This window comes from Misgurnus anguillicaudatus, chromosome 13 (assembly GCF_027580225.2).
Source record: "Misgurnus anguillicaudatus chromosome 13, ASM2758022v2, whole genome shotgun sequence".
Lineage (NCBI taxonomy): Eukaryota > Metazoa > Chordata > Actinopteri > Cypriniformes > Cobitidae > Misgurnus > Misgurnus anguillicaudatus.
The window spans coordinates 10034302-10052191 of NC_073349.2; the positions used below are offsets into that span (position 1 = coordinate 10034302).

General features: G+C 38.0%; 1 protein-coding gene across 3 annotated transcripts in view; it reads right to left on the bottom strand.

Annotated features, from left to right (window-relative positions):
• The window catches only part of arhgap46b (Rho GTPase activating protein 46b), a 96715-nt gene that overhangs the window by 47192 nt on the left and 31633 nt on the right, over nt 1-17890 (bottom strand). The window contains exons 1-2 of one of the 3 annotated variants that reach the window (XM_055187937.2): nt 13651-13849; nt 9863-10303 (exon numbers count right to left, since the gene is read on the bottom strand). In XM_055187937.2, the coding sequence (XP_055043912.2) occupies nt 9863-10260 (398 nt within the window). In that variant the 5' untranslated portion in view covers nt 10261-10303; nt 13651-13849. Of the gene's footprint in view, nt 1-4718; nt 4855-9862; nt 10304-13650; nt 13850-17890 lie in introns of those variants that run through there. The other 2 variants (XM_055187936.2, XM_055187940.2) reach the window with 2 other exon arrangements.

A 17890-nucleotide genomic window follows, 5' to 3' on the forward strand; every position in this document is an offset into this window, starting at 1 on the left:
AAGATTAAAACAGATGCCAAGCTGTCCCTCCGTACGCTTAAAACAAACTCACAGAAAAACAAGTTTTCGTGAGCGGCAAGTGCCGTATGTGAGAGCGTCATCACAAAATACTTTCATCATGCATTGAAGACACTTTCAAAAATGAAAATGTTGTCATTATTTATCCATCTTCAGATTTTGGGTTTTCTGTAGCAGAAATTTTAACCATCCAGGCTGACTCGCCATACGTAGCTCTGCCTACATTGCTGCATAACCTAAAATATGTTGCTCCAGGTACATTACGCTGCATCTTTTGATGGTATGTTCACTAGAGGGGTTTCGTTTCTGTCTGTTCTGACGCAGGAGAATGTAAATGTAAGGAAGCAGACAAATACACAAATTAAATTGTGCTCGTCTTTGTTGTTTATTTACACTAAGTGCGAAGAGCGTTCTTTGTTGGCAAACACTATTTACAGCAGCTCTACCCACCAATGTCACTAAAGTAAAAAAAACTAGCAAAATTTATTAAAAAAAAAAATTAAAAGTTTGGGTGTGCACAACCCCTAAGGCTTGTAAAACTGGCTTTCGACGCAATGTCCATGGTTCGAATCCCCCTTTTGCCGACCTCACTCTTCTTCCATTTCCTATCACATATCTCAAAAATGAATACATTTTCAATAAAAATCAAGAAAATGTTCGAAAAGTGGAAATAAAGTGCCTAACAAAGTGTTTATTGGGTAGGGTTAGGCATCTTAATTTAAGAATTTTTTGACATTTTGTGTTGATTTGTTTTTACCAAGTTGAAAATTAAAGTTGCGATTTTCTGCATAATATCATTTTGCCTGCTGCAGCCATGTTACGACAGCAAAGTTCTTGATTATTACGCCAGAATGAGAGTATAGTTCCTAACCTGCCTAGAAAATCTCAACTTTTAATTTTCTGTCGGTCTTAGTACACGATGTAACTACAGAAGAGTCAAGTTTAAAATAGGAAAAATATTGAAACTCTGGTTATTTTTTAGTGTGATGCTAATGGTCTAATCAGATTCAATGGATTATGCTAAGCTATGCTAAAAGTGGTATAGCCAGACCCCGAGATCGTCTTAATGGATTCCAAAACGGTAAAAATAAAATGTTTAACTCTAGGGGAGCTAGAAAATGAGCATATTTTCACAAAAAGTGGAGTGTCCCTTTAAAAAAAAAATCGAAATTTCTTTAGGAAAAAAAACTCTTGCGTATCTTGCAAAAATTTTGGAGTGGACTATTTTTTGTATTTTTGACCAGATGTTGTGTGGGGGTATGGGAATATGGGAGATAACTATTGCTTGCATTAGCACAGGTCATGGGTTCAATCCCATATACTGATTAAAAATATAAAAGTGTCTGTCAAGTGCATAAATGCAAAAAATTGAAATGTACTACTTTTTTATAATAACACCATGTGGGTTCAGAAATGATACACAGGGTAAATAAATAATTACAGATGTTTGATTTTAGGTGAATTGTTGAAAGCAGATCTACTGTCATAATTCATGCCCTGCTCTTTTTCTCATCTCTTAATCCTCTGAGATTAATGTGTCAGTGTTCTTGTGTCTGTGTCTTTTCTGTGCTGTGATGTGGCTGGTAGAGGATGAGCGCCTAAACCCGCTCTTTGTTCTCCGTTCTGATCTGAAGGGATTTTTTGCTTGCTACAGGATGCTATAATGTAAGAGTGTATAAGACAGATTACTGTCGCCCACCGCAATCCTCTTTACAAAAGAATCTTACAGTAAGAAAAGAAAAGGTGAGTGTGAAAAAGACACAAGACAGGAGAGAGAAAGTAAAACACAGAATTCCCACAATTCTTTGTGTCTCTGGTTTCAATAATGAGTCATTTACTAAATGACTAAAATATCTTAATGCTGAACACATGTAACACACACACACACATCGTAAACTGGGAAGTTTTTATACGGTCTGGCTGTTTGTTTACACGACGGCAGCGTTTTAGGGTCTCGAAAATGCAAACTTTTGAAGATGGGTTTCAAAGTGCAAGTTTCTGACAATGAGGCCTCGTTGCCTCCGTGTATACAACCTAAGCGCGAATCTGTGATAATCATACGCATGTGTAAAGTCAGTCTATAGCAGTGTTCCCCAAATCTTACCCTGGAGGGCCAGAGCACTGCAGAGTTTAGCTCCAACCCTGATCAAACACACCTGAGCAAGCTAATCAAGCTCTTCATGATCACTAGAAAATCACAGGTGGGTAAGTTTGATTAGAGTTGGACCTAAACTCTGTAGTGCTCCGGCCCTCCAGGGTAAGATTTGGGGAACACTGGTCTATAGGCATGCACGAGTTTAACTAAAACAACAATGGCGACCTACAGGACTTTGTTTATGCTGCTCAAGATACTGAGTTTATTAACGCTAGTGGAGGAATAAACTAGGGCTGCAACTAACGATTATTTTAATAATCGATTAATCTGTCGGTTATTTTTTCGACTAATCGATTAATCGGATAATAGAAAGCATTCATTTCCAACGCTTTATTCAAAAACAGAACTGAAATCTTCAGAAAGTGCAAAAACATGTTGTTCCTTGAACATCCCTGAGCTGTTAAAGTAATAATAATAAAATAAAATAAAAATGGACTAACACAAAAAAGAGATATAGACGTTTTTTTAAATAAAGTGCACCTGAGCTGCCAGAACAATAAATAATTTATAAAAAGTAAACAATACAAATCCAAAGCAAAATTATCTGCCAATGAAAAATAATCTTAATGAGATAATTTCAAACAGAAACAAGCTTATTTTTATTACCCCATTGGCAGATAATTTTGCTTGTTTTGAGAAAACAATCACTTAATTTTGAGATGTTTTTTTTTTTTCAAAAAACAAGACATCATTTCTCATGCCATTTTTCTTGTTTAGTAAATGCATCTTGATCTGCATTGCAAACTTGTGTGATAGCTGTCAAGATCCTTGTTATAAAGACATGTAGACTGGCATTGATCATGCTTTAAAACAAAATAAGCAAGCAACATGCAATGCATTCTATGTCCGTCATTCTAAGTATATACAAGTTCATTATACGTCTTTTAGCTTATACACCGAACAAACTTAATATTTTTATTACTTCTCAAAAATGGGTAGGCTTCATTAAAAATACCAAATTTTGAGCAAAAAGCTAAGATAATTGCATTTTTGTAGAGGCCTTTTGTTAGAGATCAGATTCAGAACGATCATCAAAACAGTTTTTACTGTTTTTGGATCAGTGGACGCTTCAGTATTTTATAATTTGGGTAAGAGCACCACCTAGTAGTTAATAGCGGAAATATGGATTGCCGTAAAAACTCATCATTGGCAGGGAAGTGTTTTGTCTTAATTGACGAAATAACTCGTCAATGGCAGGGAAGCAGTTAATTGATTGTATTTATCGCTCTGTAGAATAATGCATATGTGTTTCTTTACAAGGTTAAATCGCCATCTACTGGCCTGGCACACATTGTACAGCGTATTTACTTGTCTTTGCGGATCCGTGGAAATGCTGATCCCTTTGACAGCATTGTTATGTGTATGTAAACTTTCTCATATCGTGTAAACAACATAGCCTTAGTAGTACGCAGCTCTACTAGGTTTGTGTGAATTTGAGTCAGATAGCATCTCTTCCCAAGTGAGTCTTAAATCACACAGCCCAGCTGATGTGTCGACTCTTTATAATAAGCACTGTATATCATCCAATCAAACACACCACCCATAATGCCATTACCATGCCTTTGTGTGTTTTTACAAGCTCGAAACCAACATGACAAATGCAAACTACTACAAACAGGAGAGAAGATGTAAGATGTTTTAGACGTGCAAACTCACTATTATGATGCCAGGGGCTGTGTCCGAAACCGCCTACTTTCATACTATATATAGTAGGCGAAAAGCAGTAGGCAAGGCGAGTAGTATGTCTTAATTTATAGATCTTGTGGCAAGATTCAGAATTGTTTATTCGATGGATACTTTACTATACTGTGCGTCCCCAGGAGAGGAGTTATCGAACGAAGAAGAAGGAGAGATGATGTTTCATTCAAAAATGTCCAAAAGCGTTAATGGGGCTGTCCCTTGTGTTTACATTGCGCTATTTAATGTCATTCCACTTTACGACTAACTGTATCAACACGGGGGATGTAGTAGTATGTCCGAATTCATTCATACTATCCATATAATTCATACCATACCTACTGTTTTACTGGTCGATGGGAAGGATCTTCATCTAATTCAGTACCTACTGTCACAGTATGCGATTTCAGAAACAGCCAGGGTATTGCTTTGCAGCGTTGCAGCCCACCTCAACATCTCTATAATATTTGAGTCTCCCGGTAAGTGATTACTTAAATATTAAATTGCACAAGCAGTGACGGGCGAGTTACATACTGTACAAACATTTAATACAATTGCTAAAATTCCTAATCCTAAGAATGACCGAATCTAACAATGATTTTAACCTGAGCAAACACGACTGATCATAACCCTGTCAAAACATGTAAGCTTTGTCCAATAATTATACCAACGAAAATCATAATAATAAAAATTATACTCAATACCCATGTTTCAAGAGACAATATAACACTCACAGAATTTACTAACTATGCAAAATAGACAAAAACAAGATCAATAATGTGGTTCTGCATATGACGCCCCAAAACACTGTAAAATAAGGCAGCCCCCCAAAAGAGTAACACACACATACTGTTAGCAGACCTCTTACCCTCTTTGTCAATCACAGGCCACAGCATATGTTTAAACAGCACCATTTGTCCTTCACGACCTTAAAAGACTTGCATTATAACCGTACCCATAAACAGCTCAACGTTACTGAGCTAGACTTCTTCTGACGGGCAGCTTGTACCTGATGTCCTCTATCTGCACCACATACGCTTGCACACGCACTCGCCCCAAAATACGCCCAAGCCTGAAATACTTGGCCTACTTTTAATTGAGTTCGAGCTGATAATTTGCTTTCGTGAGAACTTGTGTGTGCGTCAGTCGTGCGCACACAAAATAATGATGCACAGAGAGTGAATAAACATGTCTAAAGAATTTACACCAAAATGAAAATGAACACATATTTTACGGTAAAGCCATCCGAGATGTATATGACTTTCTTTCTTTAGCCGAACACATTTAGAGTTATATTAAATCATATCTTGGCTCTTTTTAGCCGTGTAATGTAACTGAATAGGACAGAAAAGGAATTCATATAACTCTGGTGGGTTACATTTCACAATAATTTTTTTAAGATGTCAAATAAATCGTTGGTGTCCCCAGAGTACGCATGTGAAGTTTTAGCTCAAAATACCATATAGATAATTTATTATAAAATGTTAAAATTGCCACTTTGTAGGTTTGAGCAAAATGGGGTGTTTTGGGTGTGTCCTTTAAATGCAAACAAGCTGATATCTGCACTAAATGCAGTGCCGTGGTTGGATAGTGCAGATTAAGGGGCGGTATTGTCCTCTTCTGACATCACAAGGGGAGACAAATTTCAATGAACTATTTTTTCACATGCTAGCAGATAACCAAAAATAAGTTACTGGGTTGATCTTTTATACATTTTCTAGGTTGATAGAAGCACTGGGGACCCAATTATAGCAGAAAGTCAGATTTTTATGATATGTCCCCTTTAGTATATTTTTATTTACATTTAGGCTTTAAGCAGATCCTTTTATCCAAAGCAACTTACAAAACTAGTGAGGAATGCAATAACATAACAAGTGCCGTACAAAGTCACTTTCAGCGTACAAAGTTTTACAGATATAATATTTGTCTTTTAAAGCAAAACTATATGTTTGTGAGAGAAAACAAAAAACATTCATATTTTGAGCTCATAAGAGATCGATTATTAGCATTTAAATGTGAACAACACAATCTAAATTGGCGGGACACACCAGCTCCGTGCAGTTATGTAAGAAGATGATTGGTTCTCGCGAGCCTTTGACTAGTCGCATGTGCGTTGTGATGAAACGCAGTCACGTGACACACGAGAATCCACAATCTTCTAACGTACGGACAGAGAGCCGCCATTTTAAATCTAGATACGTTTACGATCAAACTGAACATAATGATCGCTAAATACATCTAAAATACAAATCGTTTCTCACACAAATGTATCATGTCACTTTAAAAACTGCTAAACGCCACCTCCGTCAAACATTCGATAATGATATTAACCCAATCCTCTCGGCACGTATTATACGTTCATTAAAAACTTCGGCTTTGAAAGCACTTAAGCCTGACCTCAGGTCATTTAGAAATACCAGTTTCTTGGTAGAATCCATTAAGAAAAAAAAGGCTCCTTTACAAGAAAACATGTCAGACGCACTTAGCGTCTGATCATACAGATTGTGTTTTTAACAGTTAAAAACGTAAAGCAGACCGCTCTTTCTTTATTTAATTGACTACAGAAGAAAGTGCTGTGTTTTTTATACAGCTGTCCTGTCAATCAATATCCTTGATCGAAGGTGAGAAGGATACACCTAGGATGGCATTAAGGTGAGTAAAGTATTGGCTAATTTAAATATTGGGTGCATTAAGACAAAACAATAATGTAAATAACCTACAAAAAAAAAGTAAACAATTCGACACCGCCAGAGCCAATCCTGGCCTCCCTGGGGCCCTAAGCAAAATTCTGCTTAGGGGCCCTCCTACCTGACCCGTAAGCAATGGTACCTGACCCGGGCCGTGAGCCATGACTCGTGAGCTTTGCCACACATTCACACTTGACACTGCTCTCACTACATACAAAATAAGGTTACTATTATAAATCACACTCTTACTATTTATATTTTAAGTAGTAAAAACTGAATTCTTGATATCAAAAATCCATATCATGCGAATGTATAAAAGCTAAAATGGCTTGCCATACCGTATAACTCTTTATAGTATGCATAAGAGCAATACTTGATCCCTGATGGTTATTATTTACTGAGGGATGTGGATTCATTTTGACCTGGCTGGCATTACACCCATTCCAATGTAAATCCATTGGTTTCCATATTGCATTAATGTTGTCATTTTGTTAATGTCCCCACACAGATGTTGCTGCTGGAAAGTGCGCGTGTCATTTCGTGCACGATTGCATGCGCGTATGAATGCATATTCACGCGCATATTTTTTCATGGCCAGATGGATAGCTCCGCTTTATATTGTCATCTCGGTAAACAGTAACATGCGCGCTGTAAAATGAGGCAGGGGGAGGCGGGGCCTTACGTAATTTGCGGGGCCCTATGCAGCCTGCTTAGTAAGCGTATAGGGCTGATTGGCTCTGGACACCGCCCAAACCATTATAATTCATAAAAGCTGTCAAAATACTACAAAATCCTATGTTTAAAGTGGTGGATGTGTTTCTGTCCCAACCAAAGTAGATACAATTAGCAAGCAGGTATTAACAAACCATTTTAAGTACCGCCGTGAAAGCGCATTCCAGGTTGTGCTAACGGGTGTTTGTTAACAAGAAAAAGTGTGTGACCATTTAAGGTTGATTTTGTTAGTAGCCTACTTAGACACCCCTTTCTCTCTCACTCGTACACACTGTGTTCTTCACTGTTGGCTACAGTGCGTAGTGCGAATGCCAAAACAGCTGCCAAAATGAAGAAAATATAAGCCGCTGAGAGACAAAACAGTCATAGCATTTATACCCACAAAAAGACTTGGGCGTCATCTGTGGTGACCCACAAAGACAAAGTGTGACATCATCTAAACGTGTCATAGATGCAGAAAGCACATTTTTCATCTTAGTGGTGTCACACAGTAGGAGTTTCCTATGAAACACATGTGGTTAAATAAATAGCAACAGTCTGGTTTGCCTTACTGTGCCTCTGATTAGGCAACTGATAATTGTGTCTTCTGGGAAATGTATAAATATCTTATGGGCATTACTTAATTGACACCAATCAACAAGGTTCATACACCTGGCTCTTAAAGAACTGGTTTGCTTAAAGGAATAGTCTACTCATTTTCAATATTAAAATATGTTATTACCTTAACTAAGAATTGTTGATACATCCCTCTATCATTTGTGTGCGTGCACGTAAGCGCTGGAGCGCGCTGCGACGCTTCGATAGCATTTAGCTTAGCCCCATTCATTCAATGGTACCATTTAGAGATAAAGTTTGAAGTGACCAAACACATCAACATTTTTCCTATTTAAGACGAGTAGTTATACGAGCAAGTTTGGTGGTACAAAATAAAACGTAGCGCTTTTCTAAGCGGATTTAAAAGAGGAACTATATTTTATGGCGTAATAGCACTTTTGGGAGTACTTGGACTCGCCTGAAAAGTCCGCTCCCCTTCTCACTCTCATAATGGGAGAGGGAGGGTGTTACTGCGCAGAGTCGAAGTACTCCCAAAAGTGCTATTACGCCATAAAATATAGTTCCTCTTTTAAATCCGCTTAGAAAAGCACTACGTTTTATTTTGTACCACCAAACTTGCTCGTAAGGGCACTGATGTATTTTAAGATATGTCAGTGTAAGTTGTTTTCAGTTTGGACAGCTCTCACATTTATTTTAGTCTAGGACTAGTCTAATTTCTGTCCGGGAAACTGCCCCACAGTGTGTTACGCAAAGTTTTAACATAATTTACGGGAGATAAGTTAGTAAATTTTAGTAAAATCACAGGCTTTGATTATCCCGTGCAAATGGGCCACACGAAACTCAGATGTAGAGGCGTAATTTCAAAATCACAGTAGGTCCGCAGGTAATGCTAATCCTGTGCGAAGCTTTTGTCTGCAATGAATGTGAAGGGATGCAAAGAGCACACACTCCTCTCAGAAGACAAGTGCATTACTTTTACCTAGATTGCATTTACGGTATACGGACTGCCAGTGACAAGCACCATAAACCCCAATTTTTTGTTGGATTCAGGTGCGATACTTTAGTACTGAAAAATCAACTTTTACAGCAACCAAAAAGTGTGAACTAGACTTGAAACGGCAGAAATAGTTGTAAGTGTCACTATGTTACCGCTAACCAACAACCTGCATTAAGACCACAATGAGTCAAGGTGCTACTCTATGATGCTAAAATAGCTACCCAACTAAGAGGATAACCTAAGAGTACATTTACAAGACAACAATGTATTAAAAATGATTTTTCACATACAGACGAATAATCTTTGTCAACACACATCAACAAAAACGACTAAAGTTTAGTTAGTAAAGTCACACGAAGTTTGAACACGTACTATAAATGTCCACCACGTTTTCACGAATTCGCATTTTTGCATTTTACACAAAGACTTGTATTTTAAAGGTTCATGTTTTCAGGCCCTTTAAACTTTGTTGTTGTGTAAATGACCGGCCAAAATGAATAAAACGGTTTACGTTTTTATTTGAAAACAGTGTCGTGTAAACGGCCCCTAAAGGGGGTCCGAAACTGGACGAGAAGCGCCGCGCTGCATCTAGAAAAATGTTATTAAAAACGCACATTAAATAGTTCAAGCTTATGCAGATAGCATCAACCTCAAAATGCTAAATATACATTAGCAGCCAATGTTAATCGCTAACAATTTGGGACAAATATGATGTTATTTAATATTAAACTATGTGTGTGGCACGACAGGGATTTGTGCAGCGTCCTGAGTCACAGCGGACATCTGCTGCCAGTGTGCGTACATTCATAGAAAATAATGTATTGTTTTAAGATTGATGGCGCTGCGCTTCTTGTCCAGTGTGCGCCCCCTTGAGGCTAAGTCAAATATCTCACTGAACATTTTTATTCAAGTGTCATGTATTCATTCCATAAGCAGAGCTCAAGGCTTCGATGTCTGCAGGCTACTGCCTTCATGTGAAGTTTTACAGTTTAACTAAAACTAAGTTCTAGTTAGTAATTTCTCTTTCTAAAAACACCTCACCTATTTCCCAGGATGCTCCTCTCTAAGCTGTCCCCTTTCCCTGTAGACGATGGCGTCTCCCTTCCATTCTCCAGCTCCTGAGAGGAGGGCAGCTTGGGTGAAACCATTCCAGGCACGGGGGTCCGCTTGCCATCTGCTTGTGGACCCCTCTGGATCCTCCCTTGACCCCTCATCTCCACCTCAGAGCTTCTCTTCATGGCTTGGAGTTGGGCTAAAGGCACTACGTCACAGCTCTGGGGTCTGTGCCAGACGGTTTGCTGGCTTATACTGTTGTAATAGTAGAAGCGATTGTTATTGCTGTCGAAAAGCTCCCACCACTGGTTGCCGTCCGACTGTCGGACAGGGACGCCGAGCGGCAGTTCCCACCCACACTCGCCGGTCAACAGGTTGACGTACATGCGCTCCCTCGAGCGGGGCTCCACGATCTCCACCCAGTCAGTTCTGGAGAAAAAAAGACATACGGTAGGTAATGTAGTTTGACAGTGTAATAAAAACGACCAGCGAAGCTTGTAAAGCAAACAAACAGCATTTTAATAATTTTCGATTCAGGTCAGCGAAAAAGACAATTTTGGTGAGATAATGAGATGCATGCATCCTTTTACAAATCACACGCACACAAAATTATATAAGTTTGGGGTCATTAGTATATATCTTGCAGTAATACAGTATTAAAAATCATACATATGTAAACTTTCGAACTGGGTCCATTGTGTAAATCATATAAGTAGATCATAATCACAGAATTTGTCGTTTTGGTGTCCTTTCCCTTTAAGTATCTGGCTGTTCTAGTTAGCCTACCGACCAGACAACACAAACGAATACACAACATGATTCTCATTCAGTCTAACAGCTGAGAAGAAAGCCCCAGCTGGCCTGCATACCTCATTCTTTTACTGAAGAACAGGTGTGTACAGGTGTGAGCCAAAAATCCTTCAACTTGGGAGACAGAACGAACACACAGACACTCATGGATTTAATCAAACTGTGTCATCAATCACTTATCTTGTGGGATTTGTCAGTGGGTATCATTTGTCTGAATATCCGTCAGGTATTTCCACAAACTGTTTTTGAAAGGTGTAGGAAAACCGCTTAATATGAGGTCAGGAGAACACTCAGAGCCAAAACTGTCAATTAGGGAAGGCTCGGCACGAGGCCCATGGATGAGAGCTTGGAATCGTGGATAGGAAAACTGGACTGTTGCCTGACCTGCACTGAACTAATCTTCTCACCAAGAGTTATATCAAAGGACATGAAGATTGAGATTAAGTGGCCTATCATTGCTCTGCAATTGATGGGCAACAGCATGCAGAATGCAAAGGAAACGTAGTTTGCCTATATTAATAATAACAGTACCGTCAATGGTGAATGAACAACTAACACTATTAGTTTATAGGGGTGTAACAATACATTGATGTGGACTGATGCATCAATTTTTTTCTAACGATACGATGCATCGATTCCACGCGTAAAATATCTATATGAGGTACCTTTATTTTGACACTCTCTGCATCCTTATTACAGAACTTCACATAACATCCATCTACGCATTTCCACCAACGTGCGCATTTTCGTTTATTTTCGTGAATGCAATGCAGCAACAAAGTGGTTGTAGCAGCGAAAACACAGCAAAAAATGCAGAAGACATTTGTGACTGCTATCGGACGCAAATCGTGGGTTTGGAAATATTTTGTAGATTGGACAACACCAGCTGAATTGGACAACCTTTGCCAGCACCAGCTGAAACGATAAAGACTTTGACTGTTGCCATCAGAAGCTTGATATAATGTGACATTTTTCTCTCATTATTTTTCTTTTTTTTAAAAAGATTTTGTTGTAAATGTCCCAATTTTTGTAAGAGTTTAATTAAACGTTCATGTTATATATTTTGGTTGCATTCATAAGTTACTAAAAATGTAACTGCTTAACTAGGCGAGTGATTCTCATGTAATCCAGACTTAGAAGGTTTCCAGCATCAGATTTTTGAAGCAATTTTTTTGCACATTTAAGATTAAGGTCTGAACTTACTATAACCATTATTTTTAGAGGATTGAAAAAAATATTTCCTAAAGAATTATTTAAATTTTTTTGTTTATCATTATCAAAAATTATCATTACCGCAACATGATATTACATTAAATATATGCATTTACAAACTCATGTTTCGGTAATGAGAACTAACAAACAAAATATCAACTTTTATCTGAAGAGAAAAATAAGAACTACTTATCTGGTAGCCATCTTGAGTTTCACAGTCAATTATGTCCCTTCAAACTATTAATTTTTTTGAAAATGTTAGTTCCTTGAGGGCATAAACAATGATTGAAAATTGTTGCGGAGGATGAGAATTTATATTTATATTCCTTATTATTGTCTCTACATTTACCAATGATCACCAAATGCCACATGTTTCTTTACTGTAAATGTTTATAGTTTAACATGCACTGAAGCTTTTTATTTTTTAGATTTTTTAATTATAAATATTTTCATGTTAAAGAACCAAAATCCAGTCATGGACACGTTGCGGTAATGAAAATTTTCCTATAAATGTGGAAAAAACAACAAAATTAGTTTGTATGATGTCATTTGAAATCATCATGTGCAAAATAGTACATGAAGAGATGTTTGTAACTGTATGCTTCTTATTTTGATACTCTTACTTTGCAATTACTTTTTTTATCAAAATGTTTCATGACACCTCATAAGTCTAATTTCGCGCAAATCACCCAGGCACATAATATTAAAGTATCGATGAATTAATCGCATCGACTCGTAATTGCACAGAAGAAATATTTGATGTATCGACAAACATCGCATAACTGGCGGAAATGATCGATACTGTATCGTATCGCAATGAACTGTCAGATTTACACCCCTATTTATTTATTATTTCATAAAAAATAAAAATAAACAGTTTCAGGAGTCAGGCAATGTTTACCCAACAACGCCTCTACTAAAAAACTTACAATTTTTCATTTGCCTTTGTAAACAATTTCACGTGTACACGACATCGTTCGTAAAAACGATCAGTGTTTACTAGAAAACGCAAAATGACTAAACTACAAGAACGAATGGGGAACAAGCATGCGCTTGATGTTATCGCTTTCATAGATTTGTGTTTTTGCTGTTTACATGAAAAGGATAAAGACACCGTCTTTGATAACTTGCACTTTATTAAAAAGACTCTTCTGAACTTTATTTTGGGACCCAAAAACACTGTTTTTGTGTAAACTAACTGCCAAAGCGCTAAAACCATGACAACTTTTTCAGTTGAAAACATTGTCGCGTAAATGGACCCTCAGAGAACCATCTACAAACCTGGCAAAACACCTGTTTAGTTCTTGCCAAAAGGGAAATCCTGCAATGCATTAACTGGGCACCTGTTGTGGTGTTTTAAAAACTTTCCGACTTTTAGGTTCCCTATTCCTTTAATTTAAATATAATGTCATCACTGACACAGTTGTGTGTCTAAACCCTGATGCATTGTGTGTATTACAACCTGTATAACTCCTATATAACAACCCATTCAAATACAGCATCCAACAACTGCCGTCAATCAAACCAGTATGAAGCACAAGATTTCATTTACCTGGTAATACATTTTTATATTGCTTTACATCCATTGTTACATTTACAACAACCCATAAAATGCAACATGCTGTTCTAGATTAAACATCACTATTAAATCCATATGGGCAAACCATAACCTAAACTCCTCCAGCATGATTTGATCAAAGTATTGCATACACATCACACACCAAACATACCAACAATCAGTCTTTACAGTTTACCTTGTACTGAAGTCATGAGGTTAATATTCTGGATCCAAATTCACACAGACAGTAACTATCACCATGTGTAAATCATAGACAGCTTCCTCTTATGACTCAAGAAGGTGGAGATGAGAAGATTATATGTGAGGGTCTTTCCAGGACAGCTAGTGGGCCCTACCCTAACCCAGCATGCAGACCGAGGGCCATCTGCTGTGTATGGGGGACAGCAGTGAGCTCATACTGGCCCTCTAAACCTGACCACACACCCCTGAGCCCTATACTCACATGACTAGAGGACGAAAATAGAAAGCCTTTTGTGCAAAAGGGCACGTGTCAGGAGAAAAGAGAAGTCTGTGAGAAATGATAAGATACAAAGGGCAGGGAGAGGGAAACAGCGAGATGACAGAAGTTGTGGTGATAGCGTAGGACTTCTCGAATTTGACATTTCGGCTTTCACTTACGAACTCTCAATTATCTAATGTGTAGAGAAAAAGCATATGTAAATATATTTTCATTTAATTTTACGTGTTCAGCCTCTTTTATGATGTGCACTTAGCACAATTTCCATCTAACCCAAAGCATGCAGTGCAAATGAATCCTGTTTTGTTTACTTTTGCATCACAGACAAGCAAACAATTTGTCATTACCACACTATTTACGGACCTCCATGAATTAAAGGGACACTCCACTTTTTTTGTAAATAGGCTCAATTTCCAGCTCTAGAGTTAAACATTAGATTTTTTTTCATCGTATCCATTCAGCTGATCTCCAGGTCTGGCGCTAGCACTTTTAGCATAGCTTAGCATAATCCATTGAATCTGATTAGACCATTAGCATCACGCTAAAATATAACCAATGAGTTTCGATAATTTTCTATTTAAAACTTGACTCTTTTGTAGTTACATCGTGTACTAAGACCGACTGAAATTAAAAGTTGCAATTTTCTAGGCAGATATGACTAGGAACTATACTCTCATTGATATGATGATATTACGAAGTATCCAAAAATAGTTCCCAGCTATTGAAAGTAACCAAGGGTACTATTGTATAAAAATGATAAAAAATAACTCCTTTATCCTATATAAACAAGTTTTTATTAATAATATTTTTTGCAATTGTATGCAACTAACTCTGCATGTGTCGTGTGTACATTACCATCTAAGATCATTTTTGTCGCACCAAAAGACTTTTATATTTCCCTAACTTGCTTATCCAGATAATCAAATTATCAAAATAACTATAATGATACGTTATAATGTACAATACTGGAACTGTTCCCAGAACAGTGTACAGAACGACAGAGTATCATGTTATTGCCTGATCACACATGCACACACACAGCAGGGTGGGTCACAGCACGATGCCGGACAAAAACCCGTATTGACAGTGTTGATGATAATGCATGACGACAATCAAATGAGCTTTGCTTTCACCAGATGTTACCCCGTCATTCATCATAATAACTACTGAAATCTCTTTAGCATCTTTTATTAGCAATATCTGGTGTTTGTATGGGCCACCAAAATAAATGTGTAGGCTAAAATTGGGCATTGATTGTACATAGTTGGGATTTTTTTTAATGCAGAATGGGCAAGTCTGGAACACCCAGTAGTTCACCACCATGTTTACAAGTAAACTCATCTACACAACACATTGTCACTTTGATTGTGGGATTTCTGAAAATCTCTCGCCAACCGAACACTAACAGCTAACATAATGAAAACAGGGCCGTATTGTTTGACAAACAGACCGGCACACACTGACAAGATAAAAGATGTTATTTAGCTGACGCTGAGACAAAATGCCCAATAAAAACTTTCAAATGTAGCATTGTGTGCTTCAGAGAAAAAGTATGCTTGTTTTTTTCTCTCAAAACAGCTTAAAAATAGATTTTCAGAGTACTGTAGTTACTGTTAATGCTTGTTTGTATCTGAGATTCAGTGGTCATAGAGTACAGTACGCAATTTGTTTTCTGAACAAGTGTGGACATGCAGACAGTCTGACAACATAAGTTATTGGTACATGAAAATGTGTTAGTCACTGCGCACACCATGAGAAAAATTCAATATCTTTTTCTATATTACTGTTCTGGGCTGTTTTTGGAGCAAGAAGATGTGTGTGTGTTTTTTTTAAAGCAGGACAGGCAAAGGTAAAGGTATAGTTCAACCAAAAATAAAAATGCATTATTTACTCCCCCCTCATGTTATCTAAGATGTGTATGACTTCCTTTTAGGGATGAACATAATTAACTATTTAACCATCAATAAGAATTTTGATTGATTAATACTATTCGTTAAAAAGTAACTTAATCAAATCATTTAAAGAGCACCAATGGTCCGATTCACGATTTTACATTTCCTTGGGTGTGTAATGCTACGTGCACACCAAATGCGGGATTTAACTTTGTGTCTTGCGAATTTTTCACTTGAGTTGAATATTTTTAACTTGCGCGAAGACGCGTTTGAGGCGAATTGCACGTGTTTTCGCATCAATCGCGCCGCCCAATTTGCGTCATTTGCATCGCCCCGCACGAGGACGCGTCTGATCGTGTCTTTGCATTGACTTTGTATGTAATCTACTCGCGCAAAACGTTGAACTTGCGTTTGGTGTGTATGCCCCATTAGTGTTTATTAATGCATGTTAATGATATGCAAAATGTACAAACCCAAAGTAAACAATGACGCGAGTTATTGTCTCCAACCTAAATCTCTTTTCTTGGACTACAACAAACACACGGATTGTAGGCAACAGTTTACTTCCTGGAATTGGTGATGTAGACAAGAGCGACATTATTCACCCACTTCGGACTCACAGCCTGCAAGTAAACTCCTGTCAGTATTGGATTACTTGGTAAGGAGGTATTCAGGCCAATCAGAACGTACAGGTTAGCTGGCCAATCAGGGACAGTTTTGTACAAAATCTGTGCGTTTTAGGAAGACGGGGAAATCTGGAGCTACAAAAATGTGCAGTATGTGGAAAATAATGTGTTTTCTTAACCATAAACCATGCAAACATATTGTATTATACCAAATACACAAAATAACATTGTTTTTAGCAATAAAATATGTGCACTTTAAATAAGCATTTCCTGCATACGTCTGTTATTAAGAGAAGCAGCGCATGCTTAGGGATTTGGTGATATATAAAAGTATTAAAGTATTAAATATAACGGCAAAAGATCACTAGAAATGACCTTGAGCGTGTGTGTTGTGTACAGCTTCATTGTATTGATGCACAGCTTTAGACAAAAAATATACCTGTGCCAACAAAGCAAAAATTGTATTTAAAAAAATATTCTTTTTTTAAATAGATGACTTAGGGGCCAGTCACACCAAAAGCGTTTATGGCAGTTGCAGGCGCCTTTTTTGAATGATATTCTATGGGCAGGGCGCGTTTGCGCGCTGTTTATGCGCGCCGAGCGCCTTGCGGTTTTCTGCCGCATGCCGCGCACGCGTTTTTGAAGGAGCGCTGAGAGCGGAGAAGCGCCTGACGTCATTCGCGTCTTCCATTGTCCAATCGAATGAGGGGAGAGGCGGGCCTTACGTTGTGGTGAGGGAAGTTTACAGTTGCTTTGAAGAACCGGACTCCACTCGCTCACTCTCTCCTGCGTGTTTGTGCACCTCTCACCCTCAAACAAGGTCAGAGCAAACGCCCTCTTTTTAAAGTTTCTGCTAATATGACAGTTAACAGCAAAAGAGCACTCACGCTTCAATATTTGATTGACCAGACAGCTGACTCGGTGGTTGCTTAGCAATATGAAAAGCCGCGCCGCACTGCTCTTTTTTAAAAAAGGCAGTGCGTCGCGCCTTGCGTTTGCAAGCGTTTAAAGCGCTTTTGGTGTGACTGCGCCCTTAGACTGAATATTGAAGGAAAATCAGCCAATAAGAGCCCAGATTAAATGTGAACTTTTTCCAATATCCTTTAAATTAAGGTGAAACTTCAAGAAATCACACTTCAAACAGTGTATTAAATATTCCCACAGGGAGTAATACATCTATTTCTAGCTCATTTCTGAAGAGCAATGGAAACTCTCATCCTAACATATTCTCACATGGGATGAGTGGGAAACACATGCATATCACACTCTATCAGCTTGTAGTGATAGCGAACACACACACACACACACACACACACGCACGCACGCACGCACACACACCAGTAAACATGCAAATCTCCCTCCTATAGTTTCACAGCTGTGCCTCTTCCCAGGGCAACTTGTCATCTGTTGAAAACTTTATCTGTGCTATCAAGAGAGGAA